The sequence below is a fragment of the Neofelis nebulosa genome, chromosome 1 (genome assembly GCF_028018385.1).
Source record: "Neofelis nebulosa isolate mNeoNeb1 chromosome 1, mNeoNeb1.pri, whole genome shotgun sequence".
In the NCBI taxonomy this organism is placed as follows: domain Eukaryota; kingdom Metazoa; phylum Chordata; class Mammalia; order Carnivora; family Felidae; genus Neofelis; species Neofelis nebulosa.
In genome coordinates, this window is record NC_080782.1 from 243,290,918 (window position 1) to 243,318,866 (window position 27,949).

At 41.9% G+C, this 27,949-nt stretch overlaps 1 protein-coding gene and 1 long non-coding RNA gene across 5 annotated transcripts in view; one reads left to right on the forward strand and one right to left on the reverse strand.

The window, feature by feature from the left end:
* MPHOSPH8 (M-phase phosphoprotein 8) overlaps positions 1-27,949 on the reverse strand; it is a 52,864-nt gene continuing 24,915 nt past the window's right edge. Inside the window, exons 4-14 of one of the 4 annotated variants that reach the window (XM_058690562.1) lie at positions 27,356-27,455; positions 25,317-25,574; positions 17,633-17,758; positions 17,462-17,550; positions 13,383-13,523; positions 12,391-12,477; positions 7,983-8,137; positions 5,066-5,220; positions 1,894-2,021; positions 966-1,049; positions 1-336 (exon numbers count right to left, since the gene is read on the reverse strand). In XM_058690562.1, the coding sequence (XP_058546545.1) occupies positions 295-336; positions 966-1,049; positions 1,894-2,021; positions 5,066-5,220; positions 7,983-8,137; positions 12,391-12,477; positions 13,383-13,523; positions 17,462-17,550; positions 17,633-17,758; positions 25,317-25,574; positions 27,356-27,455 (1,365 nt within the window). In that variant the 3' untranslated portion in view covers positions 1-294. The other 3 variants (XM_058690568.1, XM_058690581.1, XM_058690576.1) reach the window with 3 other exon arrangements.
* On the forward strand, positions 2,021-4,453 carry LOC131488731 (uncharacterized). The gene is made up of 2 exons (XR_009250273.1): positions 2,021-3,477; positions 3,529-4,453. It is a non-coding gene; the product is annotated as an uncharacterized LOC131488731 (long non-coding RNA).

The window sequence follows — 27,949 nt, forward strand, 5'->3', positions numbered from 1 at the left end:
TTTCAAGTTAGAAAAGAGACTTTTAATTTTCTTAAATAATTCTATATACCATTCCACATTGTGGAAAAACCGAAGTATGCAGTCTGGAGACAACATCAAGATTTGAGAACACTGGCACAAATACATCTCTATTTCAGAATATATTAGAACCCCCACGTCCCATCTCACAGCCCGTAACAGATACCCAGCCCAAAACTGCAAGAGGTTTACAGATGAAACTTCAAATCTGGAGGTGTTAGCTGTGCCAGGGTCCTAAAACAGGTCTGGAAAGGACTCCATCCCGACTCTGTTCCGTCACTGCAGCTGCACTCTATATGCGCCTATCAGCAACTTCACCTGTCGAAAGAACAGAGGCATACGTAGCAGCACCAACACCTCTGCCGAGTCCCCCTTTCTTAGAGGAGGGAAAACACACACACACATGCGTGCGCGCACGTGCGCGGCTGAGAGTTCTTATTTGGCAATGTTCTCAAACTGATTATCAAGTGTTAGGGTATCACTTGTAATAAACCCAAGTGCTTAAAGTTATAGTAAATAACTACCATTTATTAGACTTTTTTGGTTCATCTTCATTTTACAAAGAAATGTTTAGTGAGCAGCCTATGAGACATACATATGGCCATTAAATAACAGCCTAGAATACAACTCAGGCTGCTCCGTACTGGAGAGATGCGTTCTTCTCATCTTTCCACACAATTTATGACACACAATTCTGTCTAACACATTGTATGTTCTTTTTTTTTTTTTCCCTTTAAGTAGGCTTCACAACCAGCGTGGAGCCCAATGTGGGGCTTGTGAACTCACGACCATTGGATGCTAAGGGACACCTGGGTAGCTTTGTTGGTTGAGCACCTACTTCGTCTCAGGTCATGATCTCACGGTTCGTGAGACTGAGCCCCACATTGGGCTTGCTGCTGGAATAGCAATGTGAGTAGTTGCACTAAATGTGAGGAAAGGATTGTCACCTTGGCAGAAGGCGCTTCCGTCAACCTTATGAAGAGTTTATTGAGGCCTGTAGCAGGGCTGAACGAGTAAACAAAATGGCTATCCTAGAGAGAAAGACCACAGTCAGTGTTTCCTCAAACTTCTACATCTACGAGTATCACTGTAGCTTAAGAGAACAAAAACCTTTCAGACGAGAATACCAGTTTTGTATTTTAATTTATATAAAGCAATTTCCTGTGACTACTTTCCCCTTGATTTATTAAAAAGATACAAATGACAAAAAAGCTTGTTAAGATTTATCTGCAAAAAAACAATACTCAGATAAATCTTTAGGATTAGCATGTATCCAGCCATATAGAGCCTGAGTGTTAAAAATCTTCATAACCAGTTAATTTTGCTGACTTCAGCCTAAGGAAAGAATTCTACCTGTGGAAAAGGAAACATACACAAAGATTCTTCAAGACCATTTTTTTATGTTAAAAAATGTATATAGCCACTAATAGATTTGTTATTATAAAGCAAAATTACAGTATGATGGTTGCCTAAAGCTCAGCCTAAGTACACCCATGTTATACTAGTGGTTGTGTTTCTGGGTATTTGAAGAACAGAATACTTTTAAGATTTCCAAATTTTTCTTTAAGTGAATGTTTGTAATTATAACGGTGGGAAAAGGCAGAGTATTTTAAAATCAGTATGTTTCTTCTACCTTAAGAATTTCTAAGACGTGGTAAATGTAACTTAAGGCATATATATCAAACATTTAGAAATCCAGACTTTATTGACAAAATGTGGGACAATTTTACTTTATGATTATGGGTTATTGCCTCATTTCCAAGTGGTTTACTAAATTAAAATTAACGTACTTTATCAAAACAGCAATTTAAATGTCATCTGTGCTTCTGGATCAGAAGAATGTGCTTTTCAGTAACGAACTACAGAAAATCTTACCAGAAAAACCGGAAGTTGAAATTTATCATTTAACACTACTGCTTGCACACTACACGGTCCACAGAGCCGAGCAATTACTTCTTTACCCAAAAAGTTTGCATGGAAAATAAACAGCAGGATGCCAGAGCCTGAATAAGGGAGATGTAAACACAGATTTTAGTACCACTCCTAACATGGCCACCTTTCAGCTCAGAGGGAGACGCACCCCATACAAGTTGGAAGCGGTCCCCGGAATGCGCCTGGGTGGAGCAGCACCCCACCCAGTGCCCATTCACACCAAATCATCAGTCCTCCAATTTCAAAACTTGGCATTAGAAAAAATTTTTTAAAAGTTTATTTATTTTGAGAGAGAGACAGAGTGAGCAGGGGAGGAGCAGAGACAGAGGGGGAGAGAGAATTCCAAAGGCTCTGTGCCCAACCTGGGGCTCAAACTCATGAACCATGAGCTCATGACCTGAACCGAAAGCAAGAGTCAGATGCTTAACTGAGCCACCCAGGTGTCCCTCCCAGCACTTTTCAAACCACAGATCCCTTTTATTTTCTGTCTAATCCCTACTGAGAACTCATGAATCAAAATTTTAAAAATATGCTTTTCTACATAACAGTTTTTGGTCTAAAAAAGTAGCGGTATTTATAATTTGCAGCTGAATACATATTCATGTCCATGGAATGCAAATGTCCATGGAAGCAAACTTCTGTGGTGGCTGTTTCTGGGTGTGGGTTTGAATGATTGTCCATTTTCTTCCACATGGTATTTGGCCCTTTCCAAATTTTTCGGTTAATACCCAAACTTATTCTAGGCAGGGGGAGGAACATGAGGTTTGAAGCTTTCACTGAATATCCGAACTGTACCGCATGACTCATTTCTTTGAACATTAAGCCATACTTTCCAGTATAACAGAAAATAGGCGTATGAACTCCATGACCCTTCTGGTAAGCCACTTTCAGGACAAAAAAAACAATGGTCCAGAACAATTATAAACTTCATAATAGAGACCCAAAGGAACCATCTGTCCTGATCCCAGGGAAAGAAGAACACACAGAGCCCCTGGCCCTCTTACCTTTCCTTTCAAGGTGTTTAAGGTCTGACATCCTGGTTTTGCTCTCTAGCTTTAAAATGCAACCCCCACTCACCTGAGTGCTGAGGTTCAAAAGAAGAGAAGGCCTACAGTCTTTTTCCCGTCAGCTCCACTATCAAAGAGTTGAGTATTTATTACTGTCTGCACCGAAAAGGAGGGTGGTGTAACTCTTCAAAATGGCCCGAATGGGGACACGTGGTCAATAGTGAAAATCCTATCCGAAAATCTTTCATTCAGGTGCTGTTTATTCTGACCAAAAGGAGATCTAAGGGGGGTGTGTTTATTTGCTCTCCTCTGACAGATACTTGAATTTCACAGAAGAAAATGACACAGGGGACTCTAATCAGTTTGCCAGCAGTTGTTTTGTGGTATCGATATAAACATTTTCTCCAGCCAAACTAGGTGCTGAACAATTACAGTCTCCTCAAGAGCCCAAGGTCAGTGTTTCTCAGGGCTGAGTGTGCTCCTAAATGGAGACTTCACCAGGGTGTTGACTGAGGGTCAGGTCTGGGCGGGGCCTGAGAGTCTGCATCTCTCACGAGCTAGCGAGGGGCAGGAAAACCTATCAGGATCTTCCGTCTGAGGACGACAAGGCATCTTTGAGATTTTGGAAACAGAAAATTTCTGTTGGCTGCAGATGTTGTGCATGTGCAGAAAAGAGCCCTCAGTAACCCTAAGGCAGTCCTGGTGCTCTGGAGCCCATGAGTTACGCATGCTGGGAGACGCCGGGCTCAACTCACCCATCCCTGCACCCCAACCCCCGACCTGGTGCTCACCACCCAGCAATGCAAACTAACCGTCTGGACAGTGGAAACCACGAATGATTCTTCAGTGTCCAGGTCACTAAACACAGGTGTTATGAATAGATGTCTTTTCATGGTATGAAATTTTCCTGGCTATATTTTAATTAAATTTCCATTAAGGAATCCATACGATTTATTTTATGAATTTAAAAAATTTTTAAGTTATTCATCTTGAGAGAGAGAGACCTAGCATGAGTGGGGGAGGGGCAGAGAGAGAGTGAGAAAGAATCCTAAGCAGGCTCCGTGCTGTCAGCACAGAGCCCGGCGTAATGCTCTAAGTCATGAAACCACAAGATAGGACCTAAGCCCAAACCAGAGTTGGACGCTTAACTGATTGAGCCATGCAGGTGCCCCTGAGTACATATTTTTTAAATGGATGTTTTTATTTTTTTAACAGAAAAGGAAAAGCCCAGCTTCCTACTTTCAGGCAGAGACAGTGTTATCTCCATCTAAATATGTGGTGTCCCAGTGTCCCAGAGAAGGCCATGCCATGGTCATGGTCTTGCCTGCAAAGCAGCTGTTAAGCAGAGCCTAGGAAGCAGAACTGAAGTTTCCATCCCTCGGTACTCAACTTTACGATGAGCCAAGACACTGGCTTATTCAGGAGAAACATTCACTCTGGGCTTAGAATCCTGAAGCTAACTAAATTTTAATAAAACTCAATTAAAAAAAAACAAACGTATAACTAGGGGTGCGTGGGTGGTTCAGTTGGTTAAGTGCTGACTTGATTTCGGCTCAGGTTATGATCTCATAGTTCATGGGTTCAAGCCCCACACTGGGCTCTGCACTGCCAGCGGGGGGCCTGCTTGGGATTCTCTCGCCCTCTCTCTCTGCCCCTCCCCTGCTTGTGCACGCACGCACGCTCTCTCAAAATAAATAAACATTAAAAAAAGAAAAAACCGAACAAGTACAATTATTAAGACCCAACTTCCATACTGTGTGTGTGTGTGTATGTGTGTGTGTGTGTGTGTATGTGTGTGTGTGAGAGAGAGAGAGAAAAATGGTTTTATTCAAGTATGGGGACAGGACCTGTGGGCAGAAAGAGCTGCCCCAACTTCCGTACTTTTTAAACAAGTGCTAACACAGTGCTCTGTGGGTCCCTCCAGGTCACCTAGGATGGGAGGTACCAACTGGGTTTCTCTCTGCCAGAGTAGCCCTGCTGTTAACCATTTTGCAGAATTATTACACACATTGGGACTCTGTTCAAGTTATGTTCACAGAAAGAGGTCTACACTGTTTAAAAATTAGTTAAAGTGTCCCTTTTCAAACGGAGAGAAAACATAGGCTTACCTTCTGGTATGTTCTGTGGGGGTTTATAATTGAAATCCGTTGAAAAATCTGGCCCCTCACAGAGACGGTGACATGCTATTGGGAAGATTGGTTCTAACAGAGCAAGACGTGCCTCAAAGTAGTCCCTTATTGTTTCTTCTGCTACTCTTGAAAGTCTAACAAAAAAGAATAGACTTGTTAATATTGACGTAGAAAATAACCATGAGTCACTTTATCATCAAACTGTTCAATACCGGCGAGGCCTTCCCAAATCAACTTAAAAAAAAAAAAAACGTTAACTTCCTACTCATCGTTCCCTCCCTGCACTTTTCTTTAGCACTCGGCATCTGACACGCTATGTATGTGTCTTACTGTCTGTGCTGTCACATGGAAATTCAGGCCGTAAGAGAGCAAATCTTTCTCTCTCACTGCTGTCTCCATCTTCCCAGTCTTCTGAATAGTTCCTGGTACATGGACAGCACTCAGGACTTATTTGTCTATGAAAATGAGAATTCTATTAATAAATTCAAAAACTGCCACACACACACACACACACACACACACAGACACACACACACCCACACACACACCTTGTTATAGTACTTAGTTTAGAAAGCAGTCGAATGAACTGAGAAGTGCTAATTCAGAAAATATTTTTAAACGACTCATTTGGCTTGCCCAGGACATTCTGGTTTTAGGAGGAGAAGTCCGGTGTGCTGGATCACAGACACACAAAAATTACCGGCTGGGGAAGGCTTCCGGCAAAGGCCGCCGATGTCGGCAGACTCACCACGCACATGCCCTTTCGTTCTGTTTTTTGTCTCTCATCTGAAATTTACCTACTTGCTGCTTAGGATATTGATACTGGAATTGGAGTAACCATCGTGCAGGCACGAAGATCCGAGTCACACCCTGAGCGTGGCTGGCGGTGGAGGAGGAAGAGAGGGGAAGAGTGGCCATTCCTGCCGAAGGCTGCCTACCCCCGGACTTCCTGTTACATGAACAATAAACACCTTACTTGTGTTACCTACTGTTTGTGAAGTTTCTGTTACGTGTTGCCAAAATAATCGTTAAGTGAAAAAGCTACCGAATGACTTGCATGAACTTTTAATTAGAATAAAACGATTTAGAATTCACTTAAAAAGAGGTGTCTAGGTGGCTCAGCTGGATGAGCATCTAAGTCTCGATTCTGGCTCGGGTCACGATACCAGGCTTGTGGAATCAAGCCCAGGGTTGGGCTCCGAGCTGAGCATGGAGCCTGCTTAAGATTCTCTCTCTCTTCCCCACTTGTCCTCTCTGTGACAAAGAAAAATAATACTAATAATTTGCTTGAAAAAGAATGATCTTGAAAGGATAAACTGGGGTATATCCAGACAATGCGACACTATTCAGTAAAACAAGAAATGTGCTATCAAGCCATCAGACACGGAGGACGGAGGCGGCTATGTTTTTATAGCATTATTTACAACAGTCAGATTTGGAAGCGGCCCAACTCTTGGTCCATCGACTGAAGAATAAAGATGTGGAATACATATACAATGTAACGTTATTCAGTCATAAAAAAGAACGATGTCTTGTCACTTGCAGCCACATGGGTGGAGCTAGAGAGCATTACGCTAAGTGAAGTGAGCCAGAGAAAAAGACAAATACCATACGATTTCACTCGTGTGGAACTGAAGAAACAAAACCAAGGAAAAATGAAGACACAAACCAAAAAACACATTCTTAACTACAGAGAACGAAGTGTGGTGGCCAGAGGGGAGGCTGGTAGGGGGAAGGCTGAAACAGGTGACCGGGAAAAAGTGTACACTCGTCACGGAGGAGCACCGGGTTTGCCGGGTCACTGCACCGTCCACCTGAAGCCAGTGTGACCCTGTATGTCAACTACACCGGAGTTCAAACAAACGAGCGAACATTAAAAAAAAGGCGTGGAAGGATCTTCGATGCCTACTACTATGAGAAAGAAGCCATCTGAAGAAGGCAAGCACCAGGATTACAACTGCATGACATTCTGGAAAAAGCAAAACTAGAGAGAAAGTAAAAAGACGAGTGGTTGCCAGGGGTCAGGGGGTAGGAAGGGATAAGCAGGACAGAGGATGTTCAGGGCAGTGGCACTCTGAATGGCACCAATGGTGGCTACATGTCATTACAATGTGTTAAAACCCCAAGCTGCACAACACCAAGGTGAACCCTCAGGTAAACCAGGGAGTTTGGACGGGAACAGTCCATGCAGGTTCACTGGGTTCAGTGGATACGCCACGCTGGCGACAGAAGTTGGCGGGGAAGTTGTGCATGTGTGGAAACAGAGGGTATTTAGGAACCTCTGGGCTTTCGGCTCAACTTCACCGTGACTTAAAACTGCTCTAAAAATTCTGTCTATTAGGGGCGCCTGGGTGGCGCAGTCGGTTAAGCGTCCGACTTCAGCCAGGTCACGATCTCGCGGTCCGTGAGTTCGAGCCCCGCGTCAGGCTCTGGGCTGATGGCTCGGAGCCTGGAGCCTGTTTCCGATTCTGTGTCTCCCTCTCTCTCTGCCCCTCCCCCGTTCATGCTCTGTCTCTCTCTGTCCCAAAAATAAATAAAAAACGTTGAAAAAAAAAAAAATTAAAAAAAAAAAAAAATAAAATAAAAATTATGTCTATTAAAAAAGCAACAACTACAGCTTATGTAGTTTTGAGAAAATGTCCGTAAGCCAAATTACAAGCATAATTAAGGTTTTAAGGAGTTACTCCTAGGTAAGACTGTGTTAAGTTTAAAAGTCTGAGGACCTCAAGGACTTGCGGAAAAACAACTCATATGGCACTTACTAAATGTATGAGCTTTTGAGAACAGAAACCTGGCAGGACTTCCACTCGACAATCTTTTCCCGTTCCACACCTCTAATGATGACGTGTCCAAGACGACTCTGTGACTGAACCATGGCACATTCACGCACACTTACGTCTCTAAGTGATTCTTCAGCAAGTCGTACACCAACACGTTGTTACACTGCTTCGCAAAATGCAGGGCACTATTTTGGTGCTTTGACAAAATATTGCAGTCAGCTCCACATTCAATCACAAGTCGTACGATATCAGAATTTCCTCTTTTACAGGCCTATGACAGGAAAAAAGGAGTCGTAATCACTTAACCGCAAAATAAGAGAACTACCCATCAGTGTTTGTCCCCTTCTCCACACGTGAGCCCAGGTGTTCTTCAAGAAGAGGACAGAAGGTCAGGGGTGGGGGGGAGAACACGGTTATCAGGTCTCACCCACGGTTACAAACTGTGACATCGACAGGTGGCATATGCTCCTTTTACTCCGCGAACAGTACCGAAACCTGTGCTACATTCAATCTCCTCCCTGACTCCTGGGGAAACGGGCAAGTCTGAGAAAGGTACTTCTGTCCCAAGACAGAACAAACACCAGGCCTTTCTAAGCTCTGGCGTGCTCCACTCTTCAGACCAAGTCCTGTGCCCTAGCAGCCGATACCTTAGCACCCAGACAAGTGAGATCCTCTTGGGAATCTCTAAGGGAGCTCTCTTGGCATCACAAAGTAATTTCAAGATTTTCCTAGAAGCTGCTTTAAAGGAGACTAATTAAGCACAGATACAAATCTGAATCCAGCAAATCTAAGATGGAGCTGGATGCAGTTCAAAGACCATTTCTAGAGTAAAAAGACCTACATCCAGGCTCTCTCCTGTCTCTGTTTACTTACCGGCTTTGTGACTTCAAGTAAATCCCTTAATTCTGAGTCTCACTGTTTCCACTTGTCAAGAGGGGATAACGGTACTTCTGCCTCACGACACTGAGGCTGAAATTAAAATAATATATTGTACACAGATATACAATGGAATCCTACTTGGCAATGAGAAAGAATGAAATACGGCCTTTTGTAGCAACGTGGATGGAACTGGAGTGTTATGCTAAGTGAAGTAAGTCATATAGAGAAAGATACCGTATGTTTTCACTCTTATGTGGAAGGGGAAGGGGAAAAAAAAAAGTTACAGAGAGGGAAGGAGGCAAACCATAAGAGACTCTTAAAAACTGAGAATAAACTGAGGGTTGATGCAGATGGGGTTGGGGAACGGGGCTGATGGGCACTGAGGAGGGCACCTGTTGGGATGAGCACTGGGTGTTGTACGGAAACCAATTTGACAATATGTTTCAATATTAAAATCTATATAATATATATTGTACATGGAACAGGGCCAAGCCGGTAAGCTTTCCCACAAGAACAATGCCATCTCGTATGCTACTGAGCATGCGGGACAGCATTTCTACAGAGCAGGTGTCTAAGCCGTGTAATCGCTAGGTCCAAGGGCATGCATCTAGTGACAGATCTGACAAACGTCCTTCAAAAGCATGTAACCCTGTGGTTCTCACTGGGGTGGTTTTGCCCCCAGGGGAATTCAGGCAATGTATGGAGACATTTCTGTTTGTTATACCTGAGGGTGGGTGCAGAGGTCAGGGATGCTGTGACACATCCTACAAGTGATCTGGCCCACAATGTCAGTAGCAGGAAGGGTGAGAGGCCCCTGCTGGGACCAGTTATATGCCCAACATTAGGGGGTGAGAATATGGTTTCTCCACACCCTCACATTCTGGTAATGATCAAGTTTATACATTATTTCTGAGATGAAAGGTTTTTTATTTTGTTTTAAACATTTCTGAAAATCTTTCCCCAGGTTTATTTCTTCTAATTCTCAAATTCAATAAAACCAATTTAATATACTAAATCTAAGTAAAGCTTAAACAATAGGTGCCCCCCAAAACCCAACACAAACAAAAACCAAAGCAAACCAAAAAAATAAAAAACAAAATTAAATACATTTATAGGCAGTCTAATTTAGACAACAGTTCATTACGTATGCTTAAGTTCCTCTCTGGGAAGAAACAAGAAACCATCCCTCGACCTCTTCCCCTCTGGGCACTGCCTTCCTCCTTTTCAGACCAACTCCTAAGTGCCAGCTACATCCAGCATCCACCTTCCCAGCCCCTGCAATCCCACATCCCTCAAACCCAATACAAACTCTGCCCAGATGAGGGCGCCAACACCCTCTGCAGTGCTAACCCCCAAGGGCAATTTCTCCCTTTCTCCCAATTTCTCAGCCCATTGTTCGTTGGCATCTCTGACCCACAGATGCTCCGGGCCAGCTCACTCAGGATACCTCTCCCTCCTGATCTTCCTCTTCCTCTGGTCTTTCCTATGTGGCTGCCTTCTCTGACCGTTCTTTCCCTTCCAAATCTCAGTGGTGACCCAACTCTCAGCCTAGGGCTGTAATCATGTTGTCTACACAGATGAACCCAAATCTGAATATACAGCCCACACCCTTCTCCTGAGCAAAAGATCACAATGTGAAACATCTGAGCATTTTCAGCTCAAATGCAACCCCACTCCCATTGTATACACTCTGTGTTCCCTAACTTAGCAAACAGGATTACAAGCATAGCCGTCAATTACCAAGTCCCATGAATTCTACCTCTTTAAAACACTGGTCTACCCACTTCTATCTCCACTGTCACTACCTGGGTACAGACTATTATTTCACTTAATTTAAAAAATGTCCCCTATATGTCTGCTAACTCCTGGTCTTTTATCCAATTCCTTCCTCCTACTGACCTAGGGGGACATTAAAAACAATCACCTTTCTTCCGATTATGTTTCTCCAGCTTAGTGGCTCCTGAACGCTCTCAGGATTAGGTCATCCTAATTCCTGTGTCTGCGCTCACTGCCCTGTGCGCACCTCCACACGCCTGACTACTCGAGTATCTGCTGTGCGGCATGTATCCGGTGATTTCGCGGTAAGACAAAGTTTTAATTCATGCTTTGGGGTGCCACCTCTGCTCTAAACATATGGCAACAGGAACACATAAAGGAAAATTAAAATTCAAAAGTAGGGCTCCTGAACAAAATAAGCATTTCCGCGAACCAGAAGTGAAACAGCAGCACAAGGAGTTCGGCCGAGGGGACAGGTGATGCTGGCCTTGAGAGTATAAAGATTCAAGACCACACTGAGGCCCAGACCCAGTGGTAACTTGAGCCTGTACCTGTGTTCTCACTGACTCAGGAAATGCAGCTGAAACTCAGTACGGCCAAGAAACACCTACTTGGATTAAGAGCTTGCATCAACCTGTATCTAGGAAGGGGGCAGTAAGACAGAGCCTCCCTCCGTGCAGGGAACTAACACGAGGTGTGATGTCAGGACCTGTTATGTCCTAACAGCATCTTAGGCCAGGAACTCAGAACTGCCACAGGAACATTCTAGACTGGGCTAGGCCCCAGGAGAGGCAAATACAAAACTGTTGTAAACAGAGAGGGGCAATTAAAGGGGGAGATATGCAGGAAGCTTTAGCAACCTTCCATTCAAAACAATCATCAAACCACAACTGCAAACACACACGAAGAAACCTGATTCCACTCACGTAAAACCATAATGTAAGCACATCGTACTCTTTCCCACTCCCAGGTGTCAGTACACATCTTACTCCAGTTTCCGCTCACACAGCTCATCCCTGTCAGCTTATGTATCATTCTGTGGGATGCAGCTCAGCCACCCATCACATCCACCGTGTCTCACCTCTTTTAAAAAGAAAAAAAAATTTTTTTTAAAAATCTTTATTTATGTATTTATTTAAAAAAATTTTTTTTAAACATTTATTCATCTTTGAGAGACAGAAAGAGGGAGACACAGAATCCGAAGCAGGCTCCAGGCTCTGAGCATTCAGCACAGAGCCCAATGTGGGGCTTGAACTCATGAACTGTGAGATCATGACCTGAGCCGAAGTTGGAGGCTCAACCGACTGAGCCACCCAGGTACCCCTAATCTTTATTTTTGAGAGAGAGGGAGAGGGAGAGGGACAGAACAGGAGCTGGGAGGAACAGGGAGAGAGGGAGACACAGAATCCGAGGCAGGCTCCGGGCTCCGAGCTGCCAGCACAGAGCCCAACACGGGGCTGAAACTCACAAAACATGAGTTCATGACCTGACCTGAAGTCAGATGCTTAACCGACTGAGCCACTCAGGTGCTCCTTACCTCCTTTTTTTAAAGTAATCTAAACCCAACGTGGGGGTCAAACTGATGACCCCTGAGATCAAGAGTCGTATGCTCTACTGACTGAGCCCTGCCCTGTCCGGCCTTGAATCCACACTGCTAGGCCTGGTACCAACTTTCATGTAATTCCAGCGCTCTCTGTGCTTATTCCTATTACATTATTGTTCACACCAGCTTTTAACTGCTTCTTTGCTAAACGGTTTCTCTTATACATCTGTGTCCTGTTCCCCATCCTATTCTTGGCCCCCAGCAGACTGCCTGGCAGAGGCATCTGTGAAGAGCGAGGGAGTAGGTGACCCGTGTGAAGTATTTACCTTCATTAGAGCAGTCTCACCGTTACTCTGCTGGACATTTACAAAAGCTCCTGCTTCCAAAAGAATAGCCACTGTAGTTAGGAAATTCTATTAAAAAAAAAAAAAAAAAAATTTAATTCCCAAAATTCTTTAGAAGATATTTTTTGATGATTTGAAATTTTTAGCCATCAGGAAAAATACTCAGATTCTATCCCAAGCAGGTTGGTGAACACGGTTCTTCACTGTGCCCTTCTGCTCAGGCTCCACACAGCCACACGCCCTTTGCCAGCAACTTCAATCTCAAGCGGAACCACTGGTTTCAACCTATGAATCTCTGTGTATTAATCTTTTAAAAAGATAATATGTGGCAATATTTTAATTAAATTCTGAACCAAAAGGAACATTTAATTTCAACTGGAAAAGATGTTTAATTTTTTTAAATGTTTATTTATCTCTGAGACAGACACCGTGAGTGGGGGAGGGGCAGAGAGAGAGGGATGCACAGAATCTGAAGCAGGCTCCAGGCTCCGAGCTGTCAGCACAGAGCCTGACGTGGGACACTTAACTGACTCAGCCACCCAGGTGCTCCTCAACCGGAAAAGATTTTTAAAAGATCTAAGATTGAAACCAGTATTAGTACCTTAGCCAGAGGTCCTTTTACTTTTTCTTTTTTTAAAGTAAACTCTGTGCCCAACATGGGGCTTGAACTCACGACCCCGAGATCAAGACTCGCATGCTCTACCAACTGAGCCAGCCAGGAGCCCCCAGGGTCCTTTTTCAATATAAATCACTTCCCACTACATAAATCACATTTTGAGAATTCAATTACAAAGTACAGCTACTAATTAACAAAAATCTATTCACGACAAGTCTGAGATGAACTGAAATATGAGACTCTAAAGCTTTGTGACTATATGAGAGTTACATTTCAGGACAGGACAGAAACAGACCGTCCTAGTCCACAGGTAGGAATTCCTACAGACTAAGAAACTGAGGGCTCTTGAGTTCCCAACCTTCTCGGCTGCGTGAATGAGGGCGGTGGTCCCATTCTTCTGTCTGCCATTCACCTTAGCCCCTTTCCTGATGAGGAGCCTCAGCAGGTCGTCTTGCCCTCCGGCTGCGGCGAGCATCACCAGTGTCATCCCGCTTGAATCCTTCATTGGTTTTGTTGAGGAAAAGACATGTCAATGTCTATCAGAAAAATTCCAGAACTAAGTCTCTTCACCTAGGATGTTTCAACGTGAAATCGCTGAAGTATACTGATTTAAGCATCTACCTAAGTCTTTCACTAAAATGTCCTTAATTTTATTTAAGTTTATTTATTTATTTTTAATAATTAATCTCTACACCCAATGTGGGGCTTGAACTCACGACACTGAGATCAAGAGTTGCACCGCACCGTCTTCTGCCTGAGCCAGGCAGGCACCCCTCACTAAAATATCCTTATTATAATCAGAAACTAATAACCTTCACAATTTCTTTAAATGTCATAAAAATTTTACAACTTCCAGGTATTAATGTTCTAAAGGCCCGTCAACATTCTGCACGACATACTGATGAATAGTGCATCTTGATGCTATAAAAATGGCAAAGGTACTTATTTATTTATCGCACATTTCAGGTCCGAAAGCCTCCTTGTGTTCTAGGTAAAACAGGTGAAACTCACATTCGTGATAGTTGCTTAGCTGGCCAAAGATCTGAGGCTAGAAATGACCACTAGAAGTGACCTAAGTCCAAGGGTAACTGAATGCTGTCTGGATTAGACAAATGGCCTCTACAAAAGCTAACTGTTGGGAAATGACAGTTTGATTGCTCAAGGGATGAAGAAGAAAATTCAGAAGCAGGAAACAGGACACTGATATGATTGGTTTCTAAGAGGCTATGACAATCTAGACAAATTAAAATACTTTATAAAAAATTTTAATGTTTGTTTATTTTTGACAGAGAGAGAGAGACAGAGAGGGGAGACAGAGCACAAGTTGGGGAGGGGAAGAGAGAGAGGGAGACACAGAATCCGAAGCAGGCTCCAGGCTCTAAGCTGTCAGCACAGAGACTGACACGGGCCTCAAACCCACAAATGCGAGATCACGACCTGAGCCGAAGTTGGATGCTTAACTGACTGAGCCACCAAGGCACCCCTAAAATACTTTAAAAAGAGATAAAATTACATAAAGTTGACAAAAAATAAAAAGCCAAAACATTTCCAATCATTTGAAACAAACACATGGGAAAATCAAGCCATTTATTAAATGCCATTCGATAAAACCAAGTTCTAACAAGGTGAGTTAATCTGGCTACAATCTGAAAGTTTAGCAGAATTCACCTGCATGAGCAATCTGAACACAAATGTAAGAAAAATTACCTGAAATAAGGTAGTGCACTTCCTCTCATCTGCAAATTACCTTATTACCACAAAACATATTAGAGGGAAAAAACCTTTTTTCTAACTTAGTAAAGTTCCCTGTAGCTGCTAGGCTTTTTATTAATGAAGACCAAGCTCCATAAGAATGAAAGTAGGGAAAAAAGCACCAGATAAAACCCAACATCCATCCCTGATAACAACTTCAACAGATAGACAAAAGGAAGTCTACTGTCCACTAGAAACCAACAACAGCACAACAGAAAAAGGATCTTCACACAGCCTCAGGGGAAAGCCACCCTCAGACGAGAGACAGAACAGGATGGCCTCCATCAGAACTCTTCTGCAAAATGTCACCAAGTTTACAAGACCAGAAAAAGAAATATTACTGTGCACGAAGGAAACAAAACAGTTACTTTTCAGCAGATGATCATATTCTCTACCCAGAGAATAATTTAAAAGTTATTAAAGTAAGAGAATTTCAAAGTGACCAGAGACCACACACACACAGAGATCAATAGCCTCACCGAACACCTGTAATAACATGTTAGAAGACAAAATATGGGAGGAAAAAGATCCTAATGATCACACTAAGATAATTTAAAAATTATCAAATATGTAGGAAAGCATCTAAACTAAATGTGCAAGAACGTATGAAGGAAAAAACTCATAAAACCCCTTTAGGAATAAATGAAGAGCTGGATGAATGTAGAGTTATCACGTTCTTATTTGGAGGACTCAAATGTAAAAAATGTCAATTCTCAGCCAAGTTTATCTATAGAGTTCATACAATTAAAAAAATGCTTTTAATGTTTAATTATTCATTTTGAGAGAGAACGCACACACACAAGCAAGGGAGGGGCACAGAGAAGGAGAGACAGAATCCCAAGCATGCTTGGCACCATCAGAGCAGAGCCCAATGCGGGGCTCAACCTCACAAACCACATCATGACCTGAGCTGAGATCAAGAGTTGGATGCCTAACTGACTGCACCACCCAGGTGCCCCAGATTTCATGCAATTTTAATCAAAATCCCAATAATTTTTTTGAACCATAATCTCTAAAGATTAAACCTAAAAATCCACCATGAGAGCATGAAAACTAAAGAAGAAAATATAAAAATCTCTTGTAAGTAAGACAAGACACCCAAAAGCCATAAAGGAAAGGACTGACAGATGTGACTATCTAAAAATAAAAATCCTCTGGGGCGCCTGGGTGGCTCAGTCGGTTAAGCGTCCGACTTCAGCTCAGGTCATGACCTCACAGTTTTTGAGTTCGAGCCCCATGTCGGGCTCTGTGCTGACAGCTCAGAGCCTGGAGCCTGCTTTGGATTCTGTGTCTCCCTCTCTCTGCCCCTCCCCTGCTCACGCTCTGTCTCTCTCTCAAATGAATAAACATTAAAAAATAATAATAATAAAAGAATAAATAAATAAAAATAAAAATCCTCCAAGCTTAAAAGACTCAGACACAAGGAGTCACTGTATGCCCCTCAAGCAGCAGAGGTTCAACCACAGACAGAACCACAAACAAAACCAGACAGGTCACAGCTGAACCAAATGGTCACTGTAGGGGTTGGAATTACAAGGTCTATAATTTTCTACATTATACATTTCTACTGTGCTTTCAGTTTATAAAGTGAACATTACTTTTTTTTTTTTTTTTTTAAATTTTTTTTTTCAACGTTTTTTATTTATTTTTGGGACAGAGAGAGACAGAGCATGAACGGGGGAGGGGCAGAGAGAGAGGGAGACACAGAATCGGAAACAGGCTCCAGGCTCCGAGCCATCAGCCCAGAGCCTGACGCGGGGCTCGAACTCACGGACCGTGAGATCGTGACCTGGCTGAAGTCGGACGCTTAACCGACTGCGCCACCCAGGCGCCCCAAAAGTGAACATTACTTTTATAACATTTTATTTTAGAGAGAGAGAGCACGAGCCAGGGAGAGGGATATGGGGTGGGGAGGGGGAAGAGAGCATCTTTCTATTTTTTGAGAGAGAGAGACAGAGACAGAGACAGAGAGACAGAGACAGAGTGAGCACGAATGATATAGGGAGAGAGAATCCTTTTTTTTTTTTTTTTTAATTTTTTTTTAACGTTTATTTATTTTTGAGACAGAGAGAGACAGAGCATGAACGGGGGAGGGGCAGAGACAGAGGGAGACACAGAATCGGAAGCAGGCTCCAGGCTCTGAGCCGTCAGCCCAGAGCCCGAGGCGGGGCTCGAACTCACGGACCGTGAGATCGTGACCTGAGCCGAAGTCGGACGCTTAACCGACTGAGCCACCCAGGCGCCCCGGGAGAGAGAATCTTAAGCAAGCTCTATGCCCCATGCAGAGCCCGACTCAGGGCTCGATCTCATGACCTGGAGCTGAACAAGAGTCAGATGCTCAACTGACTGAGTCACCCAGGCACCCCTACTTTTATAATTTAAAAAAAATTTTTTTTAAATGTTTTTGAGAGAGAGCGAGCGAACAAGCAGGGGAGGGGCAAAGAGACAGACACACACAGAATCTGAAGCAGGCTCCAGGCTCTGAGCTGTCAGCAGAGCTCAAAGCGGGGGCCTGAATTTATGAACCGCGAGATCACAACCTGAGCCGAAGTTGGTGCTTAACCACTGGGCCACCCAGGCGCCCCCTTACTTTTATCATTTTTAAAATATGAAAAGTAAAACTGAATTATGTGAAAAGCGCTACTTTCCGCCTTTATTTCATGAGATTTTACTAAGATGTATTACCTCTTGGTCCAGGTTATAGTCTTCATTTGAATTAAGTGCAACCTTCACAGCAATGTAATCCCCATTTTTCACAGCATCCCTCAATAAATCTACAATGAAAGAATTAAGATAAATTAGGCTTCACACATCTAGATTCATGAAAAGAATCTCCAAAATTCCCACACTACTCACTACTCGGAATTGCATCTGCTGTAGTAAAACTCTCATCTTCCCCATCAAGATGCTTTTGAAAGTCTTCTAATTTCATCCACTCCAACTTCAAGTCCATGCCCAAACTCAAAATCTGTTGTCTGCCATCTGGAACACAGAAGAGGCTTATTAATACACTTTTTTTCCCCTGTAACAATGCCATTTTCTTAAGTTTGTAGTGTCTTTTGAAAAATTTTGGAGACAGAGACAGAGTGTGAGCAGGGGAGGGGCAGAGAGAGGGAGACACAGAATCTGAAGGAGGCTCCAGGCTCTGCGCTGTCAGCATGGAGCCTGATGCAGGACTCGAACTCACGAGCCACGTGTGAGATCATGACCTGAGCCGAAGTCAGATTCTTAACCAACTGAGCCATCCAGGAACCCCAAATCTCTTAACATTTCTATCTTTGGCCATTCTTCTTGGATATATATTTCCTCCAATCATTTATGTAGGTAAAGCCATTCTAAATGTGTAAACCAAACTTGTATGTAAATAAAAGCCACTGATCCTTCAGGCTCAGCTCCAAACTCTCCTCCTGAAAGCCCTCTGTGCTCCCTCCTCCCCATAAAGCAAGTGCTAGTTTCCTCCCTCATCTGTCTGACCCAGGGGCTCATTAACATTAGGAAAGGCCGTGTTGATCCACTATCAGCCGTGCAACAAATAAGATTTGAACATAACTCATTAGGGAGTAATTCAAAACAACTGTGCTATTTTTTAAAGTTTTTTATTAAAAGAATTTTTAATATTTATTTTTGAGAGAGAGAGTGCGAGCGGGGGAGAGGTAGAGAGAGAGGGAGACACAGAATCGGAAGCAGGCACCATGTTCCAGGCTCCGAGCTGTCAGCACAGAGCCCAACGCTGGGCTCGAACTCATGAACTACGAGATCATGACCTGAGCCGAAGTCAAATGCTTAACCAACTGAGCCACTCAGGGCTCCAAAAAACAACTGTGCTATTTTAGAAAGTAAAAAGCATAAATATTTTATGGTCAGAGTTAAAGTATTTTCACCTAAAACCAATTCCTCAAATTTTACAAACGTTAGGCAGTTAATCTTGCCATCGAGATAAAGTTTGTAAAAGACATGCAGGTAAATGAAGGAAATTCTTCCAAAGCTCTCGATTCAAGCCAACACTTCTCTCTGCACCTCCAAGAGCATTCCACTGTAGCAACAGCACAACCTTAGGAGCCGCACATCCTGGATGTTCTACATCCCAGCTCCACATGTCAGCTGCATGGCTCTGAGTAAGTCACATAAAGTTGCCTTACCTCACTTTCTGAATGGCAGTAGTAATAGTAAAAGCAGCTACCGTTCAGTAAGAATTAGCACATTTAATCCATACACAAAAACCTGTAAGGGGATACATGTTACAGGTAAGCTGAAGAGGTTCTGGATCTGCTCAGACACACATCAGTAAGCCAAGAGCCATATTCGTACTGTGACGTATCTGAGCCCACAGCTGGACCTCCTCACTCTAGCACAGCACCATGGTACCACGAAAAAGATCTGGGAAGCAGGACACATGAGGGTTTATATCAGCTGAGAGAATATGGCCTAATTTACAGGACTCTTACAAAGTAACAAGAAAAGGTTATGCTTCAGCTCAGATTTTGGTCTCTCACGTAGCAAACTGGTTCAAAATCCTATGTTCATTCCTACCAAGTACTGGATCTTGATTCAGCATCTGGTAATTTTAACTTTTTCTCTTTATTTTTAATAAACTTTATTAGTTTTAATTTAAAATTTTATTTTTAATAACGCTAAAGAATGTGTTAGGAGGTGAACATCAGTGAACACAGCACTACCTTGAGCACAGAACCATGCCAGGACCTAAACACTCCCACCTGGTACCCCCCCCCCCCCCCCCCCCACCAACAGTGATGTTAAGGATCCATAATTTGAATGTCATTCTCTTTCATTCTTTTAAAAATGGTTTTGCCATCGGGGCGCCTGCGTGGCTCAGTCAGTTGAGTGTCTGACTTTAGCTCGGGTCATGATCTCACTGTTCATGGGTTCGAGTCTGGCGTTGGGCTCTGTGCTGACAGCTCGAGCTGGGAGCCTACTTTGGATTCTGACTCCTCTCTCTGCCCCTCCCCTGCTCATGCTCTGTCTCACTATGTCTCTCAAAAAAGAATGAATGTAAAAAAAAAATTTAAAGAAATAAATATATGCAGAACTGTAGGTAATTTTTATATATTGGCCTTATATCCAATCACCTGTTAAACATTAAACATTTCTAAAAATTTGTGGATTCTTTTGAGTTTTCTGCATATATGATAACATCTGATAATGAACAGCTTTTTGGGGGAAGGGAGAGGGGAGGCCTCCTTCCCAAAGGCTTGTATCTTTTGTTTTTCACTCTCTTACTGTACTGGGTAGACCTTAGAATAATGTGGAATAAAAGCAGTGACAGATGTTTGCCAAAAAAAACGTTCTTGAGAAAGCTCCCTTTTAATTTTTAATTTACATCCAAGTTAGTTAGCATATAGTATAATTATTTCAGAAGTAGATACCAGTGATTCATCCCCTACATGTAATACCCAGTGCTCATCCCAACAAGTGTCTTCCTTAATGCCCCTCCCCCATTTAGCCCCTCCCCCCTCATAGCCCCTCCAGCAACACTTAGTTGTTCTCTGTATTTAAGAGTCTTTTATGTTTTGTCCTCCTTGTTTTTATATTATTTTTGCTTCCCTTCCCTTATGTTCATCTGGTTTATATCTTAAAAGTCCTCATATGAGTGAAGTCATATATTTGTCTTATTCTGACTGACTTATTTCGCTTAGCATAATACCCTCTAGTTCTATCCACATAGTTGCAGATGGCAAGATTTCATTCTTTTTGATTGCTGAGTAATACTCCATTGTATGTATATATATGTGTGTATGTATGTATATACATACATACACACATATACATGTATACACACATGTATAAACATGTATACACCCCCTCCCCACATATATACGTCACATCTTTATCCGTTCATCTGTCGATGGACATTTAGGCTCTGTCCATACTTTGGCTATTGTTGATAGTGCTGCTATAAACACTGGGGTGCATGTGCCCCTATGGAACAGCACACCTGTATCCCTTGGATATACACCTAGTAGTGCAATTGCTGAGTCGTAGGGTAGTTTTAACTTTTTAAGGAAGCTTCATACTGTTTTCCATAGTGGCTGCACCAGTTTGCATTCCCACCAGCAGTGCAAAAGAGATCCTCTTTCTCCGCATCCTTGCCAACATCTTTTGTTGCCGGAGTTGTTAATGTTAGCCATTCTGAGAGGGCTGAGGTGGTATCTCATTGTGGTTTTGATTTGTATTTCCCTGATGATGAGTGATGTTGAGCATTTTTTTCATGTGTGTTAGCCATCTGGATGTCTTCTTTGGAAAAGTGTTCATTCATGTCTTTGGTTCATTTCTTGACTGGATTATTTGTTTTTTGGATGCTGAGTTTAATACGTCCTTTATAGATTCTGGATACTAACCCTTTATCTGATATGTCATTTGCAAATATCTTCTCCATTCCATCAGTTGCCTTTTAGTTTTACTGATTGTTATCTTCACTGTGCAGAAGCTTTTTATCTTGATGAGGTCCCAATTGTTCATTTTTGCTTTTGTTTCCCTTGCCTCTGGAGACATGTTGAAAAAGAACCTGCTGTGGCCGAAAATCCTAGAGGATTGTGATGGATTTCTGTCTTAACGTTTAGGTCTTTCATCCATTTTGAGCTTATTTTTGTGTATGGTGTAAGAAAGTGGTCCAGGTTCATTTTTCTGCATGTCGCTGTCCAGTTTTCCTGACACCAATTGCTGAAGAGACTGTCTTTATTCCACTGGATATTCTTTCCTGCTTTGTCAAAGATTAGTTGGCCATATGTTTGTGGGTCCACTTCTGGGTTCTCCATTCTGTTCCATCGATCTGAGTGTTTTTGTACCAGTACCATACTGTTTTGATGATTACAGGTTTGTAATACATTATTATTATTATAAATGCCAGCCCAGCCCCAGGAATGGTCATGCAACCACACTGTTGCAGAGGCCTGGAGACTGTGGCCAGGTGCCAGCCTGCCCCAGAAAAAGTTCACATGATCGCACAGCACCAGTGTTTCAGGGATTAGGGTCTATAACAACACACATCTGGCACCAGGCTTCACCCCCCTCTTAACATCCTTGTTCCAACATCAGCAAACGTGGCTGTTCTCCAGGGTTTGCTGAGACCTTTGCCTGCTGGGGGGAGGCCACACAGCCTCTACCAAATGTCCTCTCGGCAGGGGAACCACTGTCTCTCCCTGTGTGGCCTAAGGACACTGAGGACCTTGCTCTCTGCTCCTGAGGATGCACCCTTCCCACCAGAACTCTGCCAGGTACTGAGCTGTGGAGTTTCAGACTCTATACTCCCCTGTTCATAGAGTCTTAATGCTATCCCAACTCGCTTCCTTTCTCTTTTCTTCCTTTCTTGGGAATTCCCTTATGGGTATTTCTACTCTCTTTTTCTCTCCAGCTTCTTTCAAGGGGAGTGCTTTTCCCGTACTCTCCCTACTTTCTCTGTCCTCTCTCTGCAAGCAAAAACAGATCCCTACCCCTCTGCGGCTTCTCTCTACCCCAGTTCACCTCTCTGCACCGTGTACCTGCTGAGTTCTGTGGTTCAAGTTGTGCAGATTGTTGTGTTAATCCTCAGATCAATTTTCTAGGCGTGAAAGAGGGTTTAGTGTTGATCTGGCTGCATTTCAGGGACGAGAGATGCAAAAAACTTCCATGCTGCTCCACTATCTTGACCGTTCCCCGAGAAAGCTCCCTTTTATTAATTTGTTAGGTTTTGTTTTTTAGAAATTTAGGATGTTTCTGAATCAATTTTCCTTTACTCACTGAATTCCTAAGGACTGCTAACTATTAGGTTACGTTATATTATAATAGGTTATGTTCTTACATACAGCTAGATTCAATTGCCTAACGTTTTGTTTGGGATACTTACATCTGAGTTCATGAGTAAGCTTGACCTGTCACTTTCCTTTCTTACAAAGTTTCTTTCTCATTATGGTTCTGAAAGTATAATGGGCCCAAGGAACAAGTTAGCATTCTTTATTTTAGGAAGACTTTTTTATAATTTTGGTAAGCTCTTGTATTGAAACTATCTGTGCCTGGTGTTAAATTTTAAAAAAAAATTTTTTTTTTTTTTTTTTTTTACATTTATTTACTTTTGAGAGACAGAGAGCAAGTGGGGGAGGGGCAGGAGACACAATCCGAAGCCTGCTCCAGGCTCCAAGCAAGCTGTCAGCACAGAGCCCGATGCTGGGCTTGAATCCACGAACCATGAGACCAGGACCTGAGCCAAAGTCGGACGCTCAACCAACTGAGCCACCCAGGCGCCCTGTAGTGTTAAATTTTTAAGGCTATTTTAAATTACTATTTCACACTCTTTTTTTTTTTTTTTTAACATTTATTCATTTTTGAGAGACAGAGACAGAACACAAGCAAGGGTGGGGCAGAGAGAGAGAGAGAGAGAGAGAGAGAGAGAGACATTCAGACAGACAGACTTCAAAGCAGGGTCCAGGTTCTGAAGCTGTCAGCACAGAGCCCCACATGGGGCTTGAACTCACAAACCACAAGATCATGGCCTAAGCTGAAGTCAGATGCCTAACCGACTGAGCCACCCACATGCCCCTCACATTCTTTAATAGCTGTAAAACTACTCAATTTTTGTATTTCTTTTTGGGTCAGTTTTGTTAAACTATATTCTCCCAGGAATTTTCCCATTTCACTCTATTTTCAAATCTATTGGTAAAAAACTGCTCACAGAATTATCTTTTTAATCTGTACACAATCTACAATCATGTCTCTTTTCTCACTGGAAATATTGTTTGTTTATGCATTCTCTTTTCAATTTTCATTCTTTAGTCAACACTGGTAGAAGCTTGTCTATTCTATTAGTCTTTTCAGTGAACCAACCTATGGCTTTACTGATGTTCCCTACGGTTGGAAGGAGGTCATTGAGAGGATATGACTTTGGGTTGACACAAGCAATGAGAGGCTTTTCTTCAGAAGGTTCCACCCACCATTTTCATACTAGGAGCTATTTCAAGGACATAGCCTTGAGAGTTTAAGGTGTTGTTGAGACTACCTGGACTAAGTATGTGACTGAATCCAGTTAAAGCCTCTATATAAACTTTTAAGATTCACAGGGAGGGGTGCATGTGTGTGTGTGTTGCGTGTGTGCACATGCACAGACTGATCTACTCGACTTGTGGCAAACGAAGGCAAGTCTCATATGTAAAGTCCCTTGCTTATTAAATCTGCCACCTATCAATCTGGAGTGGCCGGCCTCTTTCTTTGGTTACTTCCTGTACTCCCCAGACAGGCTGGATTCAGATTTCACCCAGGGAAGTCTGGAGTTTGCAAACCAACACCTACTATCTGTTCTTTATTGTTTAATATCCCAACAGCAAAGCCACTATTTGGCATGTGCCCTGTGGGCAACCTCTTTCGTCCCCTTTGTCTACTCCTCCTAGAAGGTGTCCCAATTTCCTGCAAGCTCAGCAATGTATCAGAAAGTATGTTTTACACAGTATGCAGAATCCAGCTGTATTGCAGTATGAGAGTCACCCAGACTATCTAGCCTGCCATACATCTGGAAATATTTTATTTTTATTTTTATTTGAGAGAAAGAGCAAGAACATGCAAAGGGCAGAAGAAGAGAGAGAATCTTAAGCAAGATCCATGCTAATCGTGGAGCCTGACGTAAGGCTCAATCCCATGACCCTGGGATCATGACCTGAGGCTGAAATCAAGAGTTGGTGGCTCATATGACTGAGCCACCCAGGTGCCCGCTGAAATACTTAAAAAATTCTCTTTGGGGTGCCTGGGTGGCTCAGTTGGATAAGCAGCTGACTTCAGCTCAGGTAATGATCTCCTGGTTCATGAGTTCGAGCCTTGTGTTGGGCTCTGTGCTAACAGCTTGGAGCTGGAACCTGCTTTGATTCTCTCTCTCTGCCCCTCCCCCACTTGCATTCTTTCTCTCTCTCAAAAACAAAGAAACATTAAAAAACAATTTTTTTAAATTCTCTTCAATTGTTTCTCAAGATTTACAAATAATAGAGTTTTACCAGGTTAATCTCTTTTGTTTATCGTGTCCTAGTTTTATATACATATGTGTGTGTGTGTGTGTGTGTGTGTGTGTGTCTGTGTGTGTGTACACACGCTCTTCCCCACAGCTACTGTACTCTGAATTCTATCCATGATTCTCCCTCCTTGGCAGCCAATTCCAACATCCCCAGGATAGCATTTATACTATAATTTTATTTTAGCAAGTGTTATTGCAAAGTTAAAAGGGTAGAATACAAATAAGTCTGTATTTGATAATTTTCTGAAAGAAATCTAATGAGATATACAATCAGACTGCTTGGCAAGAGTAGGTAATGTAGAAAACCAAAAATCTTTATAATTTCTAAATGTGCTAAAAGCAAAGTATAGGAACTCAGAAAATACTTGTTTAATCAATTCAGAAGTCACAGAATGACTTAAGTCTTCAAGATAAAAATGTGTTTCTTTGGAAGGGTCAATAAAATCTACTTCATTACTTCCTGATCAGAATTATACTGGGAGAGAGGAGTTAGAAAAGTGAAATATGGTACATTATCCTGAAAAAATACTGCAAAATAATTACAAACATACTTACCAGAATTCTCATCTGCTTGGCTCATACTATCCAGAACCTCTTGATCACCTTCTGCAGCTATATATGCCCAAGTATCAGTTTCATCTCTTGTATTTCTCCTTTCTTTAAGTAACTGCTTGTTTTCCTTGGTTTTGTGATCTTCTGTGATTTTATAATCTAGTGGTATTTCTTCTCTTTTCCGATTAGTCTCAGGAAAATCATTTTTTTCTTCTGGAGTTAATTTAAATAAATCAAATGCATTTCTGATTTCCTTAAATGCTAGTGAAAAAATAAAATTGAGAATAAATATGACTCACAAATTTCTGTTGTAATCAAAAGAAAATCTAGGTATTAAAGAAATAGTAAGAATTTGAAATTTTTACTAGTATCTGTCTTGGTTATAAAGCATGATCAGATTTACTATCAAAGCTGTGAACTTGTTTCAACTGGCCTTTCTATTGCCTGCTCAATATTTAGAAAGGTGTCTAAAGTGAATGGCTGTTAAACTAGGTGTTTGGAACTACTGCCTGTTTTGACAAAGGCCTACTAAAGATAGTGAGCCTCAGAATAATCCTAGTCTCAGGACACCACTGTCCTTCTGCTAAAACAACTGCCTACAACTGTATCCCAAAGCTAACCTTGCACAAAAATGGCTCTTGGTGGAGAGTGGGGGAAACAGAAGGGTGCCAGCACACTGACCATGCACCTGGTAAAATTATACCTGATGTCTGTAAAAATCTACTTAGCTTTTAACTAAACATAAAAGTGGAAAGAAGATGGGGTGCCTGTGTGGCTTAGTCAGCTAAGCCCCCGGCTTCGGCTCAGGTCATGATCTCACGGTTCATCGTTTCAAGCCCCACATCGGGCTCTATGCTGACAGCTCAGAGCCTGGAGCCTGCTTTGGATTCTGTGTCTGCCTCTCTGTCTGCCCCTCCCCTGCTTGCACTCTGTCTCTCTCTCTCTCTCTCAACAACAAATAAACATAAAAAAATTAAAAAAACAAAGTGGAAAGAAGAGTGGCAAAACAACAGATGTGACAATAACCCCCCAAAAGGGCAGAATAGAAAAAAACTAGGAAGAATTCCATTATAAACTCAGGGTACAAGACAGATAGATTTTATCAGCAGGGATGTTGAAAATTGGCCTCCTAGTGAGTACCATTATAAAAGGAATGAACAGTAGTTTAAGAGTACATATTCCAAGTGTATCTGAGGAAGAAAAAAATTAGTTCCAACTGTACTATATTTTGAATCTCTAATCTCGACTCTGAAGAATGATACATGCTTAAAACTATGGTACTTTGAATAGATACCCCTAAGTTATAACTACTTTATGCAAAATCCATCAAAACAAGTGGTCCTTCCCAGCTTCCTATAATACTCTAACTTACTGCTAAGTCCCAACCCAAGCTGTAACCAAAATCTAATTTGAATATTACCTCAGCCATATACAGACTTGGGGGGGGGGGGGGAGGACAAGAAATTACCTTATCTTTTAGAATCACTGCTTCATGAGAACATGTGTTCCAAGTACTTTTGGTACATGAACTAAAATATCCAGTGGGGTTTATTTAAATACTATAATGGTGAATGCTTTATAAAGTACCTGATTCTAGTATTGACATGTCATGGATTCTCAATTATGGTGTATCTTGATGTGATACAAAATTTATATTCAGTATCATATTTATATAAATGCCTCAGCGCTTAAATACAATTAACGTATTAACAGTGGTTTGTCTCATTTAGCATCCATTGTAAGAGACCTTTACTTTTCCACCACAACGGATTTACAATGTACTAGATCAAGTACTAGTGTACTCCATCAAAAGGAGACACAAAAGTGAACAGAAGAGAAAAAAATTACAGAAATATGAACTGTCATATAATAAAGTAACTGTTTAAACAAAAGTAGCATAAAGTTCTAAATTCTCCAGTGAATGAAATTTTCTAGTTCTGTGACACTGCAGGTTAGAAAAGAGAGACTGTCTTCACAGTAAATTAAATTTTTGTATAAAAGACTGCAATGGTTAAAGGTAAAATGTTAGTATTCACACTCACTCTTTAATCCCTTTGGCTCTTTACGACCTTTTTCTTCCTTGTCCAAATCCTGCCTTTTCTGGTATTTTTCTTTGGGTTCATTTTTTTTAATCTCTTTCTCCTAAAAGAGACATATGTAAGATCCAAAACAAGGACAGAGAAGGAACTGATACTCTATATCTGAAAATTGGAAAACGCAGGTTCCTGGCATCAGTGACTGTCTTTTGGGTGCTATGGCACATGACCACGGATTATTATATCCTTTTGAATGTCAACTGCTTCTTCAATCAAGATTATCCCTCAACTCTGATGATTTATAAAAATATCAAATTCAAAACTCAACACCTCACTCTTATTTTTTTTAATTATTAAAAATAAAGAAAATTCCAAAAAATCTTCCTACACTCCTACTAACCAAACATGACTATTTTTATTTCTCCACATTCTCCCCTCTGATCATTGTAAATTTGCATAATTTTGTGGTTTAAAGTTCATTTTCCTTTATTTACATCTCATAGATATTTTTACATGACTGGTTTCATATTTACAACTTTCCTCACTGTAACATTTTAGAACCTTTTCTATTTTTGCTACATTGACCTCATAATTAGTATT